Source organism: Xyrauchen texanus, chromosome 33, assembly GCF_025860055.1.
Source record: "Xyrauchen texanus isolate HMW12.3.18 chromosome 33, RBS_HiC_50CHRs, whole genome shotgun sequence".
NCBI classification, from domain to species: Eukaryota; Metazoa; Chordata; class Actinopteri; order Cypriniformes; family Catostomidae; genus Xyrauchen; species Xyrauchen texanus.
The window spans coordinates 23,822,549-23,841,802 of NC_068308.1; the positions used below are offsets into that span (position 1 = coordinate 23,822,549).

Here is a 19,254-nt window from a genome sequence, read left to right on the forward strand (position 1 = left end):
TTCTGGGGCTGCCCGTGCACACTCAATGATGGAGAGCACAAATGATGTACTCTGTTGGAAGTGCTTGGATGCAGCTGTGTTGAAGGATTTTCTTATACTTATATACAGTTTCCCTGAACAATTACCTTTAGCTAATTGAAGATAAAGAGTGGTTCTTTAAAGTCAGGCACATAACATGGACTTTTCCCTTTATGGTTGTCATGTTATAAAAGTTAATATAATTGCACATTCTTTATCTATTTTAAGCTTAACTTGTTTATTCTGAGTTACAACAGACTGCCCTGAATTAGCACTCCTGTTTACTTTTCACCCTTTTCTGTTTTCTGTTTCCATTCAGGATAATGAGTTGGAGAAAATCACGAGAAGATTCACCATTGAGTTGGCCAAAAAGGGATTTATTGGTGAGTTATATTGAGGCATTCTTTGCTCTTTGAATGCTTAGCAATTGTTAGCACATTTCTTGAATAGCTCAAATAAAACCACATGGAGGCATCCAGGCACCAAATAATTGTCGTAAACATCTTTGGCATCAAAGGCTGGATGCCTTTACGACAAAATAACTCATAATGTAAAGTACTGTGCAAAAGTTTTAGGCAGTTTTTAAAATAATGTGTATAGTTAAGATGTTTTAAAAAGAATGCCATGAATAATTTTTATTTATCAGTTAACTTAATACTAAGTACAGTTAACATAAAAAATAAGATATAATATAACCATATTAAGACAAATGTTTATGTGAATCATCTAATGTGCCTTTAACGTTTGCACAGTACGGTAAATATATTTTATTACAGTACACTAATTAATCCCTTAAACATAGTCTAGTTTATGGTCTTAGCTGATCCATTCTCACTTAATTGAAGTACAAGAAGATGTTTTTCAAATTAGTTATGAACTAAGTTATGTCACTGCATTGCAACAAACGGGGAGATATCAGAACATACCCATAGACGTCTCAACTGTACATCACTTCCCTGCACTTTTAACCCGGAATAGCTTTTGTATTTCAGTGCTGTCAGAAATATGCCCTTCTGCCTGCTTCCCTGCCCCCTCCGGAGCTGTTTTTGGAAATATATTCAGGGTGCAAGGCTGCCCACATAGTTATTTAACTGGATGCCTGCCTGTTTATGCCGGCCAAAGCGGCGGCTATTTGTGTTGGGGGATGGGCACTTTGCTCTCTACACTGTGTCAACGTGGGCACTAAACTCCAACAGTCCAAAAAACAACACAAGCTGCCTACTCAGCTCATTTATAGGAAAAGTGGAGCACCATTGCATTGTATCTGGAAATATCTTAATGTACATAAAGGTTTGGTCCATGGTATTTTTAGCATGCTTAATGTGAACCGGTATGAAACTGGAGTCTCTCCTGTGCTTGCTCACATGTCCACAGTCTGCATTCTTACAGCTCTCATACAGCTGGCAAGTTGTAATAAAGTCTCTTTCCCTTCTCCCCTTTCTTTGTCCTTCTCTTTCCTTCTGTCTCATTCTTTCCATTCAGGACCTGGCATTGATGTACCTGCCCCTGACATGAGCACCGGTGAGAGGGAGATGTCCTGGATTGCTGACACATATGCCAACACTATTGCCCACACTGTAAGCAACTTTCCATCTCTCATGATTCCTTATTATCCCATATACCCATAAAACTCCCTCTCACAGGGATTGTCTTCAAAACATTGGAATCACTGTCAATTGTAGATTAGTTCCCACCTTCTTTCAACAAATGGTTAATTATACGTTTTAGAATTTTTAGCCCCTTAATCTATGATGCATTTTTGGGCTGCCGCCTGCAAATTTTCACTTTCAAATTTAAAAGCTCACCGTTCACACATACTGTGGACTAACCCCCCCACCCACATTTTGTTCTGGATATTTAATATATAACATTAGATTATTTAGCCAAACAAGCTCATAGATGTAGAAAAATGGCTCATATTTTAGAAAAGTGCATAAGGTAAAAGCAGATATAAAGTCTTTAGCTATTTGGGGCTTACAGCACCAGTGAACAGCACATAAATGACGTTTGTATTTGATGACTTCAGAAATCATATTTCACTTAGTGATTCTTTGAAAATCTTTCAAACTGTGTATTAGGACTACAGAATAAACTGTACACATTTCAGATAATGAGAGTGTTCATTTGATATATGACTTGTCCATTTAAGTGCTATGTGAAGGACTTTTATTTTCATATAAATATTTCTACCACATCATCTCTAGGGAATGCTAATTTTTGCAAAAGTTGAGGCCTTATTTTGTTATTTTAAGTAACATAAATGCAGAAGTGATGGTTATCTCTGAAAGGTTCAGATTCTAAGATTTCAAATGATACCTCATATGACTGACTTACAGTGGGTACGGAAAGTATTCAGACCCCCTTAAATTTTTCACTCTTTGTTATATTGCAGCCATTTGATAAAATCATTTAAGTTAATTTTTTTTCCTCATTATTGTACACACAGCACCCCATATTGACAGAAAAACACAGAATTGTTGACATTTTTGCACATTTATTAAAAAAGAAAAACTGAAATATCACATGGTCCTAAGTATTCAGACCCTTTGTTCATTATTTAGTAGAAGCACCCTTTTGATCTAATACAGCTATGAGTCTTTTTGGAAAGATGCAACAAGTTTTTCACATATGGATTTGGGTATCCTCTGCCATTCCTCCTTGCAGATCCTCTCCAGTTCTGTCAGGTTGGATGGTAAACATTGGTGGACAGCCATTTTCAGGTCTCTCCAGAGATGCTCAATTGAGTTTAAGTCAGGGTTCTGGCTGGGCCATTCAAGAACAGTCACGGAGTTGTTGTGAAGCCGCTCCATCGTCATTTTAGCGGTGTGCTTAGGGTCATTGTCTTGTTGGAAGGTGAACCTTCGGCCCAGTCTGAGGTCCAGAGCACTCTGGAGAAGGTTTTCGTCCAGGATATCCCTGTACTTGGCCACATTCATCTTTCCCTCGATTGCAACCAGTCGTCCTGTCCCTGGAGCTGAAAAACACCCCCACAGCATGATGCTGCCACCACCATGCTTCACTGTTGAGACTGTATTGGACAGGTGATGAGCAGTGCCTGGTTTTCTCCACACATACCGCTTAGAATTAAGGCCAAAAAGTTCTATCTTGGTCTCATCAGACCAGAGAATCTTATTTATCACCATCTTGGAGTCCTTCAGGTGTTTTTTTAGCAAACACCATGCGGGCTTTCATGTGTCTTGCACTGAGGAGAGGCTTTCGTCGGGCCACTCTGCCATAAAGCCCCGACTGGTGGATGGCTGCAGTGATGGTTGACTTACTACAACTTTCTCCCGACTGCATCTCTGGAGCTCAGCCACAGTGATCTTTGGGTTCTTCTTTACCTCTCTCACCAAGGCTCTTCTCCCCCGATAGCTCAGTTTGGCCGGACGGCCAGCTCTAGAAAGGGTTCTGGTCGTCCCAAACGTCTTCCATTTAAGGATTATGGAGGCCACTGTGCTCTTATGAACCTTAAGGGCAGCAGAAATGTTTTTGTAACCATGGCCAGATCTGTGCCTTGCCACAATTCTGTCTCTGAGCTCTTCAGGCAGTTCCTTTGACCTCATGATTCTCATTTGCTCTGACATGCACTGTGAGCTGTAAGGTCTTATATAGACAGGTGTGTGGCTTTCCTAATCAAGTCCAATCAGTATAATCAAACACAGCTGGACTCAATTGAAGGTGTAGAACCATCTCAAGGATGATCAGAAGAAATGGACAGCACCTGAGTTAAATATATGAGTGTCACAGCAAAGGGTCTGAATACTTAGGACCATGTGATATTTCAGTTTTTCTTTTTTAATAAATGTGCAAAAATGTCAACAATTCTGTGTCTTTCTGTCAATATGGGGTGCTGTGTGTACAATAATGAGGAAAAAAAATGAACTTAAATGATTTTAGCAAATGGCTGCAATATAACAAAGAGTGAAAAATTTAAGGGGGTCTGAATACTTTCCGTACCCACTGTATGTATAAGGAAACTTTAACGTTTCTAGTGTACACTTTTTCCACGGTATAGTGTCCCCCTTTGGGGGTTTTTAAAAAGAAAGATTGTGATGTAAAATGAATGTGAAATATTTAAGATTGGTCACTATTTAAATGTAAGCAAATTTGTGACATTAACCATGTTAACTCCTTTGTACAAAAGGTCAGATTTTCTTGGCTTCCGTTGAAGCATGCAAAATGCCCTTTGGAATATTCTCAAATCATGCTGGAATAACATGGATCATCAGGTTTTGCAAAAACTTGAGTCCATGCCAGTTTAAGTGCATGCTGTCACAAAAGCAATTTTGATTAAAAATGGGTTAAAATACTAAGAAATTCTGAAATGTACGTGATTTAATTTTTAAGTTTTCGCTCTAATTATTATGCTGATAATATAATTTGTATTGGAAAAAATCTTGGAAGAGGTGGCTCAGACTTTTGAGACCAAGTAGCAGAGAAAGAGAGAGATCAGTGGAGAGATCTTGAGGCAGTTCAGAGGCTTTACAATATACTTTAATTTTAAACACAGCAAAAATCATGCAGATTTCCCCTCCGTCTCTCAATTTAATCCTGACTGCTCAATGCAAGCATTTCTTGCAGTCACTCTGTGTTTGGCTTGGTGTATATGGTCAGGGCTATTGCTCCCTAAAGGGCTGCTATTATAGAAAAGTACTAGCACTTTCACCATGACAACAAATTAGCAATACTGTCTTGTTCTTTTTATTCTTTTAAATTGGAGTGTACTAGTATTTATATGTGGAGAAACAGTGTTAAAAGACATCTAGCTGTACCAATCCTGAAAGGACATAGCAAGAATCTTTGGAATAAACACATGATTTTTGGCAATTTAGGCTATGGAAAAAGCACAGAAAAATCCAGTCACACCCAAACATCACCCTGGCAACATAACCACAGAAAACAACATTTTTATGTAACACTGCCATTTCTGTAGCCTTAAAGGGATAGTTCACCTAAAAATGAAAATGCCGGTCTGTCTGGGTCCATAAAATCCCCGCGATCTCAGATACACCTTTCCACGCAGTATTTTTCTTAAAAATGTCCTTGTACATGGGAAGAGACATATCATAGAGCACTGGAAAATTTCTAACAGCAAGAATTATCCTTTCATCCATCTTTCCGTTACTGCAGGAAGAAAGAGAGAGAGAGAGAGAGATCGATCACGTGAGCTCTCCTGTCTTCTCTCCTATTGGCTGTCGCTTCCGTTAGTCGCTCTTCATTTGAAGAAAGTTGAACTTGTCTCAACTTTGTTGCGTCGCTGTACACGCCCACATCTAGTCGCCAATGTTCGCGACAGCTCGTGTCGCCGGAAGTCGCCGTGCTCTCATAGAAAATTAATGGGATGGTGTCGCTGTCTCGCGCGATGTCGCTGTCAGTGTGTACGCACCTTTTATACCTAAGATATAAAGTCTCCCAAGCATATTGATCCATATCTGTCCATGCACTGATAGTGTGACTTCTAGGAACCGTTCCCTTGCTGATATTTTCTCTATCCTTCTGGTTCTTGTTGGCAAATTTACAACCTGAGCATTTCACAGCTCATTGCTGACTGATTGTGCCATAGTGTTGCTATTGACACAGAGACATTATCTTTTAATTATTTGTTGAGAATTGCATACTCTGACTAAAATAGGAATTTGGGGCATTTGAAATGTGGACTGTGGAGAACAGTCCTGCTTGATCAGGACCTGACACGTTTCAAACAGCAGAGACTTTCTGTCACTCTTCTACAAGGGAAAAGTAAATGATTGATGATATTAGTGAACTAGAGCATATTTGAATTTGAGACAGTCTCTGCAAATTTTCATGTGCAAAGTGGCAGTCGAAGGAGATGTTGTGTAAGCTTTGGTTAATCAGACATACAAATTCATCTTGATCAAATTCTTAGAAGTAATAAGATACTCTGATCTCTCTTCTCAGCCCTGCAGATGTTTGATTGTTATTAAAAAAAGACTGATTTTACAGTTAGCAGTCTCTTTTCTTTTTGTTTTTGTTTTCAGTTATGCTACCACTTGCATGGATGTTAATAGAACGGTTAATTCATGATTTGTAGGCCAACCTGGAGGGCTAATTCTTCATTGGTTCCCTATGGAATTTCTAATGGGGTTTTAGGATAGCAGTTTTCATCTTGTTATGCACACAGAAAGGAGGCAGTAGTGTTGCTGCATACTATCCCACGTATTCAAGAATGGAAAGAAATAAAGAAAAAACTAAATAAATAATAAATACTTTTTGTGGAAAAAAATGAAAAGTCTCTTCAAGTAACCACATACCTTATTTCACTCATAAATTTAAAACCACTACTCTAAAAGCACATTAGATATTCCCAAGGGCACCCATGGCTCAAATGCTAATTCTCTTGTGGGTTTTAGGACTGCATACTGAACAGCTCTATTAGGTTGCTGTTATTTATTTTGAGATTGTCCTTCGCCTACAGTAACCTCCGCCCTTGCCACTTGCTCTTGTGCGTCATCTGTGAGCACGGATATCCTATCTCACTAGCATTTTCTCATTCACTTGCAAAAATAGGGCTACAGTAGCTGTCCTTGTGGAAGCTTGTCATGTGGTTGAGGTGTGTGAACCCTCACACACACCCCTCGCAACAGCACACGACCCCTTCACAACAATCTAGCTATTATATTTGTGTGTCAGTGTTTCCATACATTGTTCTCATCTTTCCTATGAACAACCACTATTGATTGATGTGAAGCTGAAAGCCTAAAATTTGTGTTTTTTATGTGTATTATCACTTGCGTAATATCTGGGTAGTTGAATCATAACGGGCCTTTGAGCTTTTTCTTATTAACACCAAGAATTTCGGTTAAAATGTATATGAATGTTTAAGATAAACTTAAGTACTTTGTTAAGATAAAATTACTTTTAAAGGGATGGTTAACCCAAAACTCACCCTCATGCCATCTGCGGCTGTGGCTCAGGTGGTAAGCGGGTTGTCCGCTAATCGCAGGGTTGGTGGTTCGATTCCTGGCCCACACGACTCTGCATGCCAAAGTATCCTTGGTCAAGACACTGAAACCCCAAGTTTCTCCCAATGGCAGGCTAGCACCTTGCATGGCATCTCTGCCATCATTGGTGTGTGAATGTGTGTGTGAATTGGTTAATGAGATGCAGTGTAAAGCGCTTTGAATACCACCACTAAGGTAAAAATGGTGCTATATAAGTGCAGGCCATTTACCATTTTGGTTCATTCGGTGCAAGCAAATGGTAACCAGGCTTTTGAAGTCCAAAAATCACAAAGGCCACATAATAGTAATCCATAAGACTCAGTGGTTAAATTCATAACTTCAGAAGCGATATGATAGGTGTCGGTAAGAAACAGATCAATATTTAAGTCCTTTTTTTTACATAAATATCCACTTTCACATTCTTTCACATTTCACAAAGTAATTATAAAAATAAAATAAAAAACTGCAAAATGCTGTTTATAGTTGTTTTAGAAGAACTTTCCAAAAATATTTCATGTCAACTTTCTTTTTGTTTGTCTTGTGTGTCTCTAGGATATCAATGCCCATGCCTGCGTGACGGGAAAGCCCATTAGCCAGGGTGGTATCCATGGCAGAATCTCAGCCACTGGTCGTGGTGTCTTCCACGGCATTGAGAACTTTATAAATGAAGCCTCCTACATGAGCAAGCTGGGCCTGACCCCTGGATTTGCTGACAAAACTTTTATTGTTCAGGTAAAGACACAGAGAACATCTGAAAATAACATGGAATATTTATTTATTTATTATAAAAAAAAAAGAATCCTCAATTTGGAATGCCCAATGCGTTCTAAGTCCTTGTGGTTGCGTAGTGACTCGCCTCAATCCGGGTGGACAAATCTCAGTTGCCTCCATATCTGAGACCGTCACTTTGTGCATCTTATCACATGGCTTGTTGAGCGTGTCACTGTGGAGACATAGAGCACGTGGAGGCTTCATGTTATTCTCCTGCGGTATCCATGCACAACTCACCATGTGCCCCACTGAGAGCGAACCACATTATAGCTTACTCCATATGACTCTACCCTCCCTAGCAACCGGGACAATTTTGTTGCTTAGGAGACCTGGCTGGAGTGACTCAGCACAACCTGGATTCAAACTTTTCTCGCTGAGCTACCCATAAACTGCCAACAACCACCCCCCCAAAGTCTTTGGTTCGATTCCCAGGGAACACACAAAGTGAAAGTCAAGTCAAGTCAAGTCAATTTTATTTGTATAGCACTTTTCACAACACACATTGTTTCAAAGCAGCTTTACAGAATATTAGCATTAACAGACGATAAGAACTGTAATGTCTATAAAGTCGATTAATCATCATTGTGTAATTTAGATAAAATATGATTTTTAATAGTGTTTAAAAATAATTAAATGATAATTGTATTAATAACCCCAGTGAGCAAGCTGTAGGCGACTGTGGCAAGGAACACAAAACTCCATAAGATGTAGATTAATGGAGAAAAATAACCTTGGGAGAAACCAGACTCACTGTGTGGGCCATTCCCCTCTGGCTAACATTATGAATGTAATGTAAATATTAATTATGTTTAGGTAAAATCATGGTTTAAAATTATTAAACTAAGTGATAACGGTCATTGATTAAACATAGATTGTGTTTGAACTGATTAATTAACTTGATTAATTGCAGAAGTTCACATAGATGCAATTGTCCTTGTTAATTGGCTGATGAAGGCTTTTGTTGGCAATTGTTAGTCTAAGCATTTCATTTCACGATCGTAGTCCATAAATAGACCGAGGTGATGCAGGTTGGAGTTGGCATAATTTCATCCTCTGAAGTCCATCATAATAGATTGAAGTGATGTTTGGCTGGCACCGGCTGCATTTAGTCATCATCATTCTGCGACATGTAGCAGTGGAGTCCAACATGAAGCAGGAATGGTGCTGGATCCAGCCGGTTCTGGTGACCTCAGGATAGGAGTCCCGAGGTTGAGACAGGGAAACAAATAAAAAGATGTAAGTGTAGATGCCATTGAATTTATTGCAGAGTTAGAGATCATGCTCAGTGTTTCTGGTTTCTGGTTCCGGCAGACCCAACTAAAGCAGCCTAATTGTGGGATAAATTAGGTGTATGTCTGGCTAAATAGATGAGTCTTTAGTCTAGACTTAAACTGAGAGAGTGTGTCTGCATCTCGAACAGTGTTTGGGAGACTATTCCATAGTTTAGGAGCCAAATATGAAAAGGATCTTCCTCCTTTAGTGGATTTTGATATTCTAGGAACTGTTAATAGGCCAGAATTTTGTGATCTTAATGAACGTGTTGGAATATAGCTTGTTAGAAGATCACTTAAGTACTGCGGAGCTAGACCATTCAAAGCTTTGTACGTAGTTAACAGAATTTTAAAATCAATACGGAATTTAACAGGTAGCCAATGTAACGATGATAAAATGGGACTAATATGATCATATTTCTTGGTTCTCGTCAGCACTCTGGCTGCTGCATTTTGAACCAATTGAAGTTTATTTATTGATCTTGCTGGACATCCTCCCAGTAATGCATTACAATAATCTAGTCTTGAGGTCATGAACGCATGAATTAGTTTTTCGGCATCAGCAACCGAGAGCATATGCCTTAATTTAGCAATATTTCTTAGGTGGAAGAATGCTGTTCTACAAACATTTGTAATTTGATTTTCAAAGGATAGATTGGTATCAAATATAACACCTAAGTTCTTTGCTGTTGAAGATGATGTAACAGTACATCCATCTAGAGTCAAATTATATTTTAGTGGCTTATTTTTAGAGTTTTTTGGTCCAATAATTAGAACCTCTGTTTTGTCAGAATTGAGTAGAAGGACATTTCTGGCCATCCAATCTTTTATTTCATTGATACTAATTTTGCTAATTTTGAGAATTGTGAAATCTCATCAGGTTTTGAAGAAATATAAAGTTGTGTATCGTCAGCATAGCAGTGGAAACTTATTCCACGATTCCTGATAATATCTCCCAGGGGAAGCATATACATGGAGAAAAGCAGAGGCCCTAAAACTGATCCCTGTGGCACTCCATACTTTTGTTTGGTTTGACAATTGCTCATTTAAATAGACAAAGTGGTAGCGGTCTGCTAAATATGACCTAAACCATGCTAATGCCACTCCACAAATTCCAACATAATTCTCCAGCCTATTCAAGAGAATGTTGTGATCTATCGTGTCGAATGCAGCACTAAGATCTAAAAGCACTAGAAGAGAAATGCAGCCGCGATCAGATGATAAGAGCAAGTCATTTGTAACTCTGATAAGTGCAGTCTCTGTACTGTGATGAGGCCTAAATCCTGATTGAAATTCTTCATATATACTATTTCTCTGTAGAAATGAACATATTTGGGAGGATACTACCTTTTCTAGTATTTTTGACATAAACGGGAGATTTGAAATCAGTCTATAATTAGCAAGTTCTCCAGGATCAAGTTGTGGCTTCTTAATTAGCGGTTTGATAATTGCCATTTTAAAGTTTCTTGGGACACGTCCTAAGCATAGCGAGGAGTTAATGATATTAAGAAGAGGTTCTGCATTTAGAAAATAATTTGCTAAATGCATAAAAGTTAAGTAAATTGAACATAACTGTACTTTACTATATTTGGATAATTGTCTGTAGTTTTTCTATAACAAAGTGTAGTTGTTGGCAGTAATTATGAAATTTAATATGAACATGAATTCGTAGTAATATTTTACATCACTGAATATTTTAGGATATCACAAGATATGGTAAAATTACATTATATTCAAAAGCTTTTTATAAAGAAATATAAATTATTGAAGATGAGTATTAATATCTGCTGCATAGATAGTGGTAAAACTGTGCATATTAAACTGTATGCAATTTGGAAGAAAAGACAGCTATGTTTGCGATATCTGGAAATATCTGGTTGAAGCGCTTTCCACCACTGAGGAACAGAGAATATGATTAATCAGAAGAGCGACTTTGTAACACATTGCAACCACTAGGCGTTGCTCATTCTTAGATTGCAGGGAGCGAGAGGGGACATAGACCTGGAAGAGTGAATGAAAGTTAGAGGGTGCTGTTCCATCGGCTTTCCTGAAGGCCAGAGTGAAAGCCAAGTTATTATACACATCTAAAAATGTGACACATAAAAGGAGATGACAGTGTTTAACCATATTTAAAATGAGGAACGATGTAAACCGTTAAATAAACACTGACCGTTCCCCAAAAATAAAGGCTCCAAGTGAAGGTGAAACAAGACTACAGAAATATATTACTATTTTATAAAAACAAATCTAATCCTCAAAATTATAATAATTCAATTTTATCTTATAATAAAAAACTTGAAAGGAACCCACAATGAATATTAATAATATAATAAAATAATATTCAAATGGGTTCCAAAAATGTGAGTGAAATTGTACTGTAATTTTTGCACATACTGTTAATTCACAAAAACATTTTTGGTAAAAATCTGTTGGTAAATACCGCTTTATTAGGTTAACCGAATTTCTGTATTGGTGCAAATGAATAAACAGCAACTGATTCATTGCAGGCTGAAGTAGAACAGTGGTAAAGAACCACTCATTCAGGTTAAACGAAGATATTTGCCAGCTTTTTCAAACAATGTTCCCCGATATAGCAAAAATATAGCTCAGATGAAGTAAAAGTTTCACGTGTGGCATGACAGCATATATAATTCAATTTGTTCTAGTTTGTTGGTAGTGTCAATATCGCAGGGCCATTTGAGCCCCTGTTTTACGAGAGCCTTAATGAATGCACTGAAAACACAAACAAATAGATGTTTATGTAAGATTTATGGAGTGACATCCAGTTGAGGTACCTTGTGTATAGTAATGAATATAAGCATAAGTAATTAACTTTAATAATTACTGTAGATGTCTGCATAATGATACTCATGCCGTATCAAACCAGCTCTTTACACTTGCATTAGCAACATTTCATTTTAATATGTGACTTCATGTTATATCTAGTGGTGGGTAACTATATGTATTAACCCCGATAGTGAGTGAAGTGTCGAGCAAGTCTTACATATTTTTTAAAAGGGTATTAAAAATTATTAAATTGGATGAGCTGATACCTGCAGATACCCTGTATTAGGACCATAGTTTTCCTAATAAAGTGTTAAGTGAGTGTATACTTTACTAGATGAGGTTTAATGACGATCAAGTTTTATTATTATTCAAAGTTGGAATATATGTGCTGACAGGGCACATTTCTGTATAATCACATTTTTCATTGCATGTCCTCGCTGCATTTTAGATACTTGATTATCTAATGAAGTGAGGATAAATAAATGGATGTATTTTGTCAATGATGAAAAATTGAGGAACATGGAGGAAAATTAATAACAAATATCAGCAACGATCAGCATAGATCTTTGCCAATAACCAATTGTTTCGAAAAGAAACCATCGGAACGATAAATCTGTAAAACCTATATATCGGTCTACCCCTAGTTTTGTCCCTGTATTTATGTTCTGATGAAGTTCAGTCTTAATCAAAAAGTCTTTAAAGCTCTCAGAGTCAACCAGTATGGCCCAGGCTCTAGGGGGAAGGGATTCTCATCAGCTGTTTATCTGGGATTACTGCCTCCCGAAAATTACTTTCTTTTTAAAGATTGAATGTGCAGCGAGGGGATGAGAAGACGTCATTGTATTATGGATTTAGAGTAGAGAAAGGCTGGCCTAGACATTAGTGTAAGACAAAGCCTCAGGAGAGATTATTGCATAATTCTGTTACACAGAATGTTTTTCCCTTTTGTCCATTTTAATGTGACCAGCATTTACATTTCCTCATTTGAGATTCACATAAAGTCTTGAAGTGTAAAATATATATATATATATATATATGTGTGTGTTTTATGTTATGGTAAATCAAACCACAAGGGGGAGCCACTTCCCCAAAAGTGGATCATGTGTTAAAATAAACCACAATTATATTTTATTTTATTTTTCTCTTATTCTGTCACACAGGGTTTCGGTAATGTGGGTCTACATTCCATGCGTTACCTTCACCGTTATGGTGCTAAGTGTGTGGGGATTGCTGAAATTGACGGCAGTATCTGGAACCCCAATGGCATGGACCCCAAAGAGCTGGAGGACTACAAACTGGTCCGGAATGGCTCTACATTTACAATCCGTATTCTTAAAACTTTAGTGAGAACTTCCCTTTGAATATGTCTGTGCTTTCCCTTTAGCAACATGGCACCATTGTGGGCTTCCCCAACTCTCAGCCCTATGAGGGGAACATTCTGGAAGCACAGTGCGATATCCTCATCCCTGCTGCTGGAGAAAAACAGCTGACCAGGAAGAATGCTCAAAATATCAAAGCTAAGGTCTGACATAAAGAGCATCATTCAGATTGTATGGTTTAAAGTGCTCCATTTGAAAGCTGTTGACAAACAGTAAACATGGGAGTAGTAGCATAATGGGCTTCAGTAAATCATTAGCACTCTTCTTGGGAATAGAATTTGCAAAGAGCTGTCCACAGTATATATGAACACTGCATTAAACTGTAAATGAGATCTGCATGCAGGTTCATCCATTACAATTCATCTAGACCCCTGAATGATTGAAAATGTATAGCATTCTGTTCACAATATGGAATTTAATAACTGAGTTGAATTGAAATTTGTATCAATATGGACATTTTATGGATTCAGATTATTGCTGAGGGAGCCAATGGTCCCACTACACCTGATGCTGATAAGATCTTCCTAGAGAGGAACATCATGGTCATTCCGGTAAGAGTGCTTTAAATGTTACATTCTCTCAAATCAATTTGTAATCTTTCTTTTCCGCGAAATAAGAAAGGACACATTTTGTTCACTGCTTCTAAGTGCAGTATTGCATTGAGTATAATAAACAATCAAAAAGTGTTGTTAACTTTTCACTCACTGTGCTTAATCTATTCTTTAACATCTAGGACATGTACCTGAATGCTGGCGGTGTGACAGTCTCTTACTTTGAGTGGCTGAAGAACCTGAACCATGTCAGCTATGGTCGCCTGACCTTTAAATACGAGAGGGACTCCAACTATCACCTGCTCAGTATGTGTATACTGTTTATTCAAAACAGTTTATTCTTTCTAACAGCCCTGCAAGACATCCTCTCAGCTTCTGTCATTCAAAGAGTAGCAGCATGGAATCAATGAAATTCTGCCACCGTGCATCTTTATGTCTTCAGAATGTTCTCTGTAACACCCTTGACGTTCTCATTTTCCTTTATTCTCTTTCCTTACATACTCCATCCCTTTTTGCATTTATTCTTAGTATGCAATCAGACTTGATGTATAGCAGTGATCAGCAGGATGTGACTCTCTTTTTCCTTCAGTGCAGTTTGTCCCTCCCTTCCCATTGTGTGCTTTATGTACTAGGTCACATGCCCCTTCTCACCCTCTATTTGTATCTCCCCCCCCCCTCACTCTCACACTCTCTCTCTCTCTCTCTCTGTCTGGTTTTACCAGTTTAATTGGCATCCAGGCACCAGTAGCCTGCCAATTCATTGTAAAAAGAGCCAGTTAATGTCAATTTCAGTAATCAGATGGGATGGAAACCAGAATATTGATGCATTAGATTATCATGAAAGAGATGTGTCATTATGACAGAAAAAAGTCACTATTCACAAACCAGCTGTGCAATTTTCAGGGATATAAACTTCTGCACAATTGCTTTTTTTTAATCCAAAATATGTTTGATGAAATGTTTCTTGGACCTGTCTCTGCTTATGATTTGTTTACATGTGTCAAACTGCACAATGCCCTTTTTTTTTAGGGTTTAAACTTTCATTTAATCATTAACATATTTCAAACTAATTAAGAATGTATTTTAAGCTTATACTTTAAAAAAAAAAAAAAAATCAATGGGAAACATACCCTTGAAACACCCGTGACCATCTCTACATTTTTACCGCTTATTTTGCATTCCTTAATTTTATGCAGCATAAAAATACAATTTAACCTCGCTGAGACCTGAGCGTGACAAGATCAAATAAAAATTAAACCAAATAGTTGTCCTAAAAAGGTATCATCATCAAACCACATTAAAATAAAATTATACACTATATGGTATTATATTGCCAAAACATCATCTGCAGCCTGAAACTGAATTTGAAGGGATGTTAGGAGTGAATGCACTTAGCTGCATTGGAATATATGAATCAATTAAATAAATATTTTTTATTTTATACAATCATAGTTGTTACCTATTAAATTAAATTAAATTAAATTAAATCAACTGCAAAATAATTAGATCCTATAGGATGCTCCTTTGCTCCCTAATAAGGGAAGCAACATTTTCCAGCTTTTGGATGTATCCATTGATTCTTAGTATGATAATGCACAATAAATCTAGGATATTTTAAGGAAAATTACCCTATAGTCCACGATTTGTTTAACCCTATTGTGTTTAACAGTGTCCCGTTTTGTGGCAAAACGCTGAAATTATTTTAATGGCATAATGGATGAAACTAGAGATCTACTCATTGGACTAAAATAGGTTTTAATGTAAAAATGTAATGAGCTTTCTTACCAGATGTAGTTTTGTTGCTGTTTCTCCCAAAGACAAACTCATCGATATGATTGGCACCATGTTGTTTTGTCACATGTTGATAACTCTTGTAACCTCTTGACTGCTTGTACCCTTATGCAGGGCTCAATAATAATGCATGCATATTGTTAAACACATGACATTAAAACCTCTGTTTAAAAAGGTTGATCTATAATTAATTTTCACTCTGTCTTCTTTGTTTTTTCCAGTGTCTGTGCAAGAGAGTCTTGAGAGGAAGTTTGGAAAGCAGGGTGGCCCAATCCCTATTGTCCCCACCGCTGATTTCCAGGCTCGAGTAGCTGTGAGTATCCATTCTGTCTTAGCATTCTATCACAGCCTTGTGTGTTAGTTGGAAGTTCTTTTTAAAAACATGCAATTCTTCTCAAATTGTCAACATTTTTGTTGAAATCTGTGCTGTTTGTCTTTGACTTGTAGGGAGCCTCTGAGAAGGACATTGTGCACTCTGGTCTTGCCTACACCATGGAGAGGTCAGCCAGGGTAAGTAAAAGCTTTGAAGGCCATTATACACACTGAAACAGATGCCCATAGAGTAATCAGTTACACCACATGTAAAATAAAACCAGGTAGAACAAGGAACCTTTTCTCAACGTCAGCTGATTAATTATAGCATTGTGTTGTTGTGGAACCGATGAATCATCCACAATGCTCAGCCCTAGCTTCAGACTGATGTTAGATTATTACAGAATGAAAACCACATTGCCCTCTGCAAAAATCTTTAACATTCACTGAAGCTTGGCAATTTGCTTTGTTTTTGTGCTCTATACTTTATAGCTTTTGTGTAGAATGTAGTCAAACATGTATTTTTTTTCCTTTGTAGCAAATTATGCGCACAGCGAGCAAGTACAACCTTGGCTTGGATCTACGGACGGCAGCCTATGTCAACGCCATTGAAAAGGTCTTCAAGGTGTACAATGAAGCTGGCCTGACCTTTACATAAGCAACCTAAAATGCCCTTTGCAAAAAGATGATGAAAACATCCATTATCTGTTGATTCTCCCTCCACAACCTTTTTTAACATATCAGAGTCCATCAAGCTAACCCCACCAAGTTCCTTCTCTATAATGAAGCCATGACACGGTCATAGTCCAAAAGCATCGTTGGTCGTAAAGTTGTTTATTGTGTTCTGAGGCTGCAGGTTTTACCGCTTTGCTGTACATTTTGTAGCCTAAAGTCTCAAAACAAAATTAATCATGTTTCTTAAGTATGTCTTGATATAACATGTTTATTTTGTCCCTGATTTTTGTATTGATCTGTGGTTGACTTATGTGGTTATTTGCTAAATGCAGCTGAAGCGCACAATTTTAAATGTCCGTTGATTGTTGTTTTGGCCCATCCTTGCTTCCTCTCACCTGAAAATATAACTCTGCTCAACTTGGTGTATTTTTGTCCTCTTTATTTTGTGGTAGATTTGACTTTTTCTTATTGTTGCAAACCATATAAATGGTGATTGCTACAGTAATGAAATACAGTGCTAAAGATGCCTTACCCCCATGAGCAGGAGATTTATAAACAGAAATTATTTACTTTTTTCATTGTAGCTTATGCTGTACATGACACAAAAGAAAACCCAGACATTGTTTTTGTCTCCTTTCAATATTTTGCCCTGGAGATGTTCTAGAAGTTTTTGCTGAAAAGTGTGCAGTACATTTTGATACAGGTTTTGTTTGTATCAAAGCCAGTTCCTATCCCCATACATTTGAGAGATCTGTTCTTCTAGTTTTAAATGTGCAACGAATGTTAAAACTAGTGTACTCGGCGCACTTATGCTTAAAAGTTGTTCACCAAGCTTATGCACCAATATCTGGAACTTTTGTCTTGGAAATTTATATTGCCTTTTTTTGTTGAGAATAAAATAAATCATTATAATTTAATTGATCTTTTTCTATATCTCTTTTATTCATTTCACCTGACAGCTTCATGTAAGTTATACAGTATATGGAGAAAAAGAAATTGATACCATCCTCTGATAAATACAGAATTTTATTTTTTTAATTTATCAGCTTAGACATTGTCTCTTTCAAGTACCATATACAGCTTATGAAGACACATATTGAGTGTTTTGACAGTGCTGCCAAAGATGTCTGCAAAAAAAAACTGCAGGATGGGGTGATGCAATCTCATCCTTACTTCCCGAAGCCTGCAACCTTATCAGTGGCTTTTTTGCCTGCAGCGTCAATGGCACCTTTGCCAATGCCTAGAGATAGAACACATTAATCAAGGTTAAACATGAGCGTGGGAAATCATTTAAGCTGATTCATTAAAAAAAAAAAAATCATAGTAGGTTTGTGGTGTTTCAATGAAAGTAAAATTGTACCTCCTGTTTTGGGGTCTACTGCACCTGCTCCCATTTTCGTGTCTTTTGCACCTTTGATTACTGCTCCAACTTTCTCTTTGGCCATTTCAGCTGATTGTTACATTTAAAAGAGAATGCTACCAATTATGCCACTTCATGCAAATAGTATCTTGAAAGTGTTTAAATGATTGTTTCATTTTCAGGCAAATTTCATTCTGTATCCTTCAACTGACTAAAGTTTAGATATGGCCCTATGATTTCCGCCATGTAGAAAACAAGGACAGAATCATGGAGTCCAGTCATAAAAACTGAAATAAATATTAATTGTTGAATTTCACAGAATTTGACATTTTTTGGATTAAATTAATATATTCTCAATTAATCTAATTAAAATTGGTATGTCCTAATGTGATGGTTAAACCACAGAAGGCTGAGGTTTTATTAATGTCTGAATGTGGTGCACGCTTCAAAAGGAATGTGCAAAGCCGGCTGCATACACTTATAACAATGCATAAGCATCACGTGCACTGTGTTTGTAATATATTACAGCCAGCAGAGCCCGTGTTAAGTTTGAACTGTGCAGCACATGCAGACTACTGTATAGAATTAGCAAATTTTGCAGTTTAATAAACGCATAATAAGCCATATAGCGAACTGCTTATCTGGCGTTGGGAAGATGTCATCAAAAACATACTAAAATTGCTTAATTTGGTTTTCTGCGAGAATTAAATTTAACTTGACACTTAATATTGAAGAAATTGTGACAGAAATATACTACTTCTGTATAGTAAAATGTCATGTTCAATGTAGTAACAAATTATAATAATAATTACATTAAACTTGAGCAATATGTCAATCAAGAATGCTGTAAATGTTTTCATCGATGCTTTCTTTAATACTGAGATGCTCTGATGTGCAGCACTGTATTTGACAAAATAAAATGTTTTTTTGGGATTGTGCTGTTAGGATCTGTATAGACGCACATCATTTGATAAAAATCATGTAATGGTTTGTTTTTTATTTGAATAAAATTCTATTAATTTTATTGATGATAATTAAATTAAACTTTAAAACACAGAATTCAGAAAAAAAAAAAAAATGTATGTTTTGATTTCATTGGGCCCTAGTTTAGATGCATTTTCCAAAGGGGTTAAGAAATATTTCTAACTTACCAGCCTGATCAATTATCTCGTCAACCTTCCCGTCTGCTGCACCCTTGGCAAAGTTCATGTTTAGATGCGTCTGGTGTTGTGGAGAGCTTATGTCAGTCAAAAACTGCGTATGCATCAGAAACTTGTCTACTTATATACTGTCATGTTTAACATCTTTACACACACCCCAAAAGCCTCAGATGAGAAACACCCCTACTCAGTCATCCACCTCCAGAAGAGTCTACAG

The 19,254-nt window shown here is 37.2% G+C and overlaps 1 protein-coding gene across 1 annotated transcript in view; it reads left to right on the plus strand.

Annotated features, from left to right (window-relative positions):
* glud1b (glutamate dehydrogenase 1b) overlaps positions 1–17,438 on the plus strand; it is a 28,156-nt gene extending 10,718 nt beyond the window's left edge. The window contains exons 4-13 of the mRNA XM_052103417.1: positions 338–401; positions 1,501–1,595; positions 7,533–7,712; positions 12,970–13,107; positions 13,194–13,331; positions 13,659–13,739; positions 13,922–14,045; positions 15,752–15,843; positions 15,978–16,040; positions 16,381–17,438. Of these exons, the coding sequence (XP_051959377.1) occupies positions 338–401; positions 1,501–1,595; positions 7,533–7,712; positions 12,970–13,107; positions 13,194–13,331; positions 13,659–13,739; positions 13,922–14,045; positions 15,752–15,843; positions 15,978–16,040; positions 16,381–16,500 (1,095 nt within the window). The 3' untranslated portion in view covers positions 16,501–17,438. The remainder of the gene's footprint in view (positions 1–337; positions 402–1,500; positions 1,596–7,532; positions 7,713–12,969; positions 13,108–13,193; positions 13,332–13,658; positions 13,740–13,921; positions 14,046–15,751; positions 15,844–15,977; positions 16,041–16,380) is intronic.
* Positions 17,439–19,254: the final 1,816 nt, after the last annotated feature.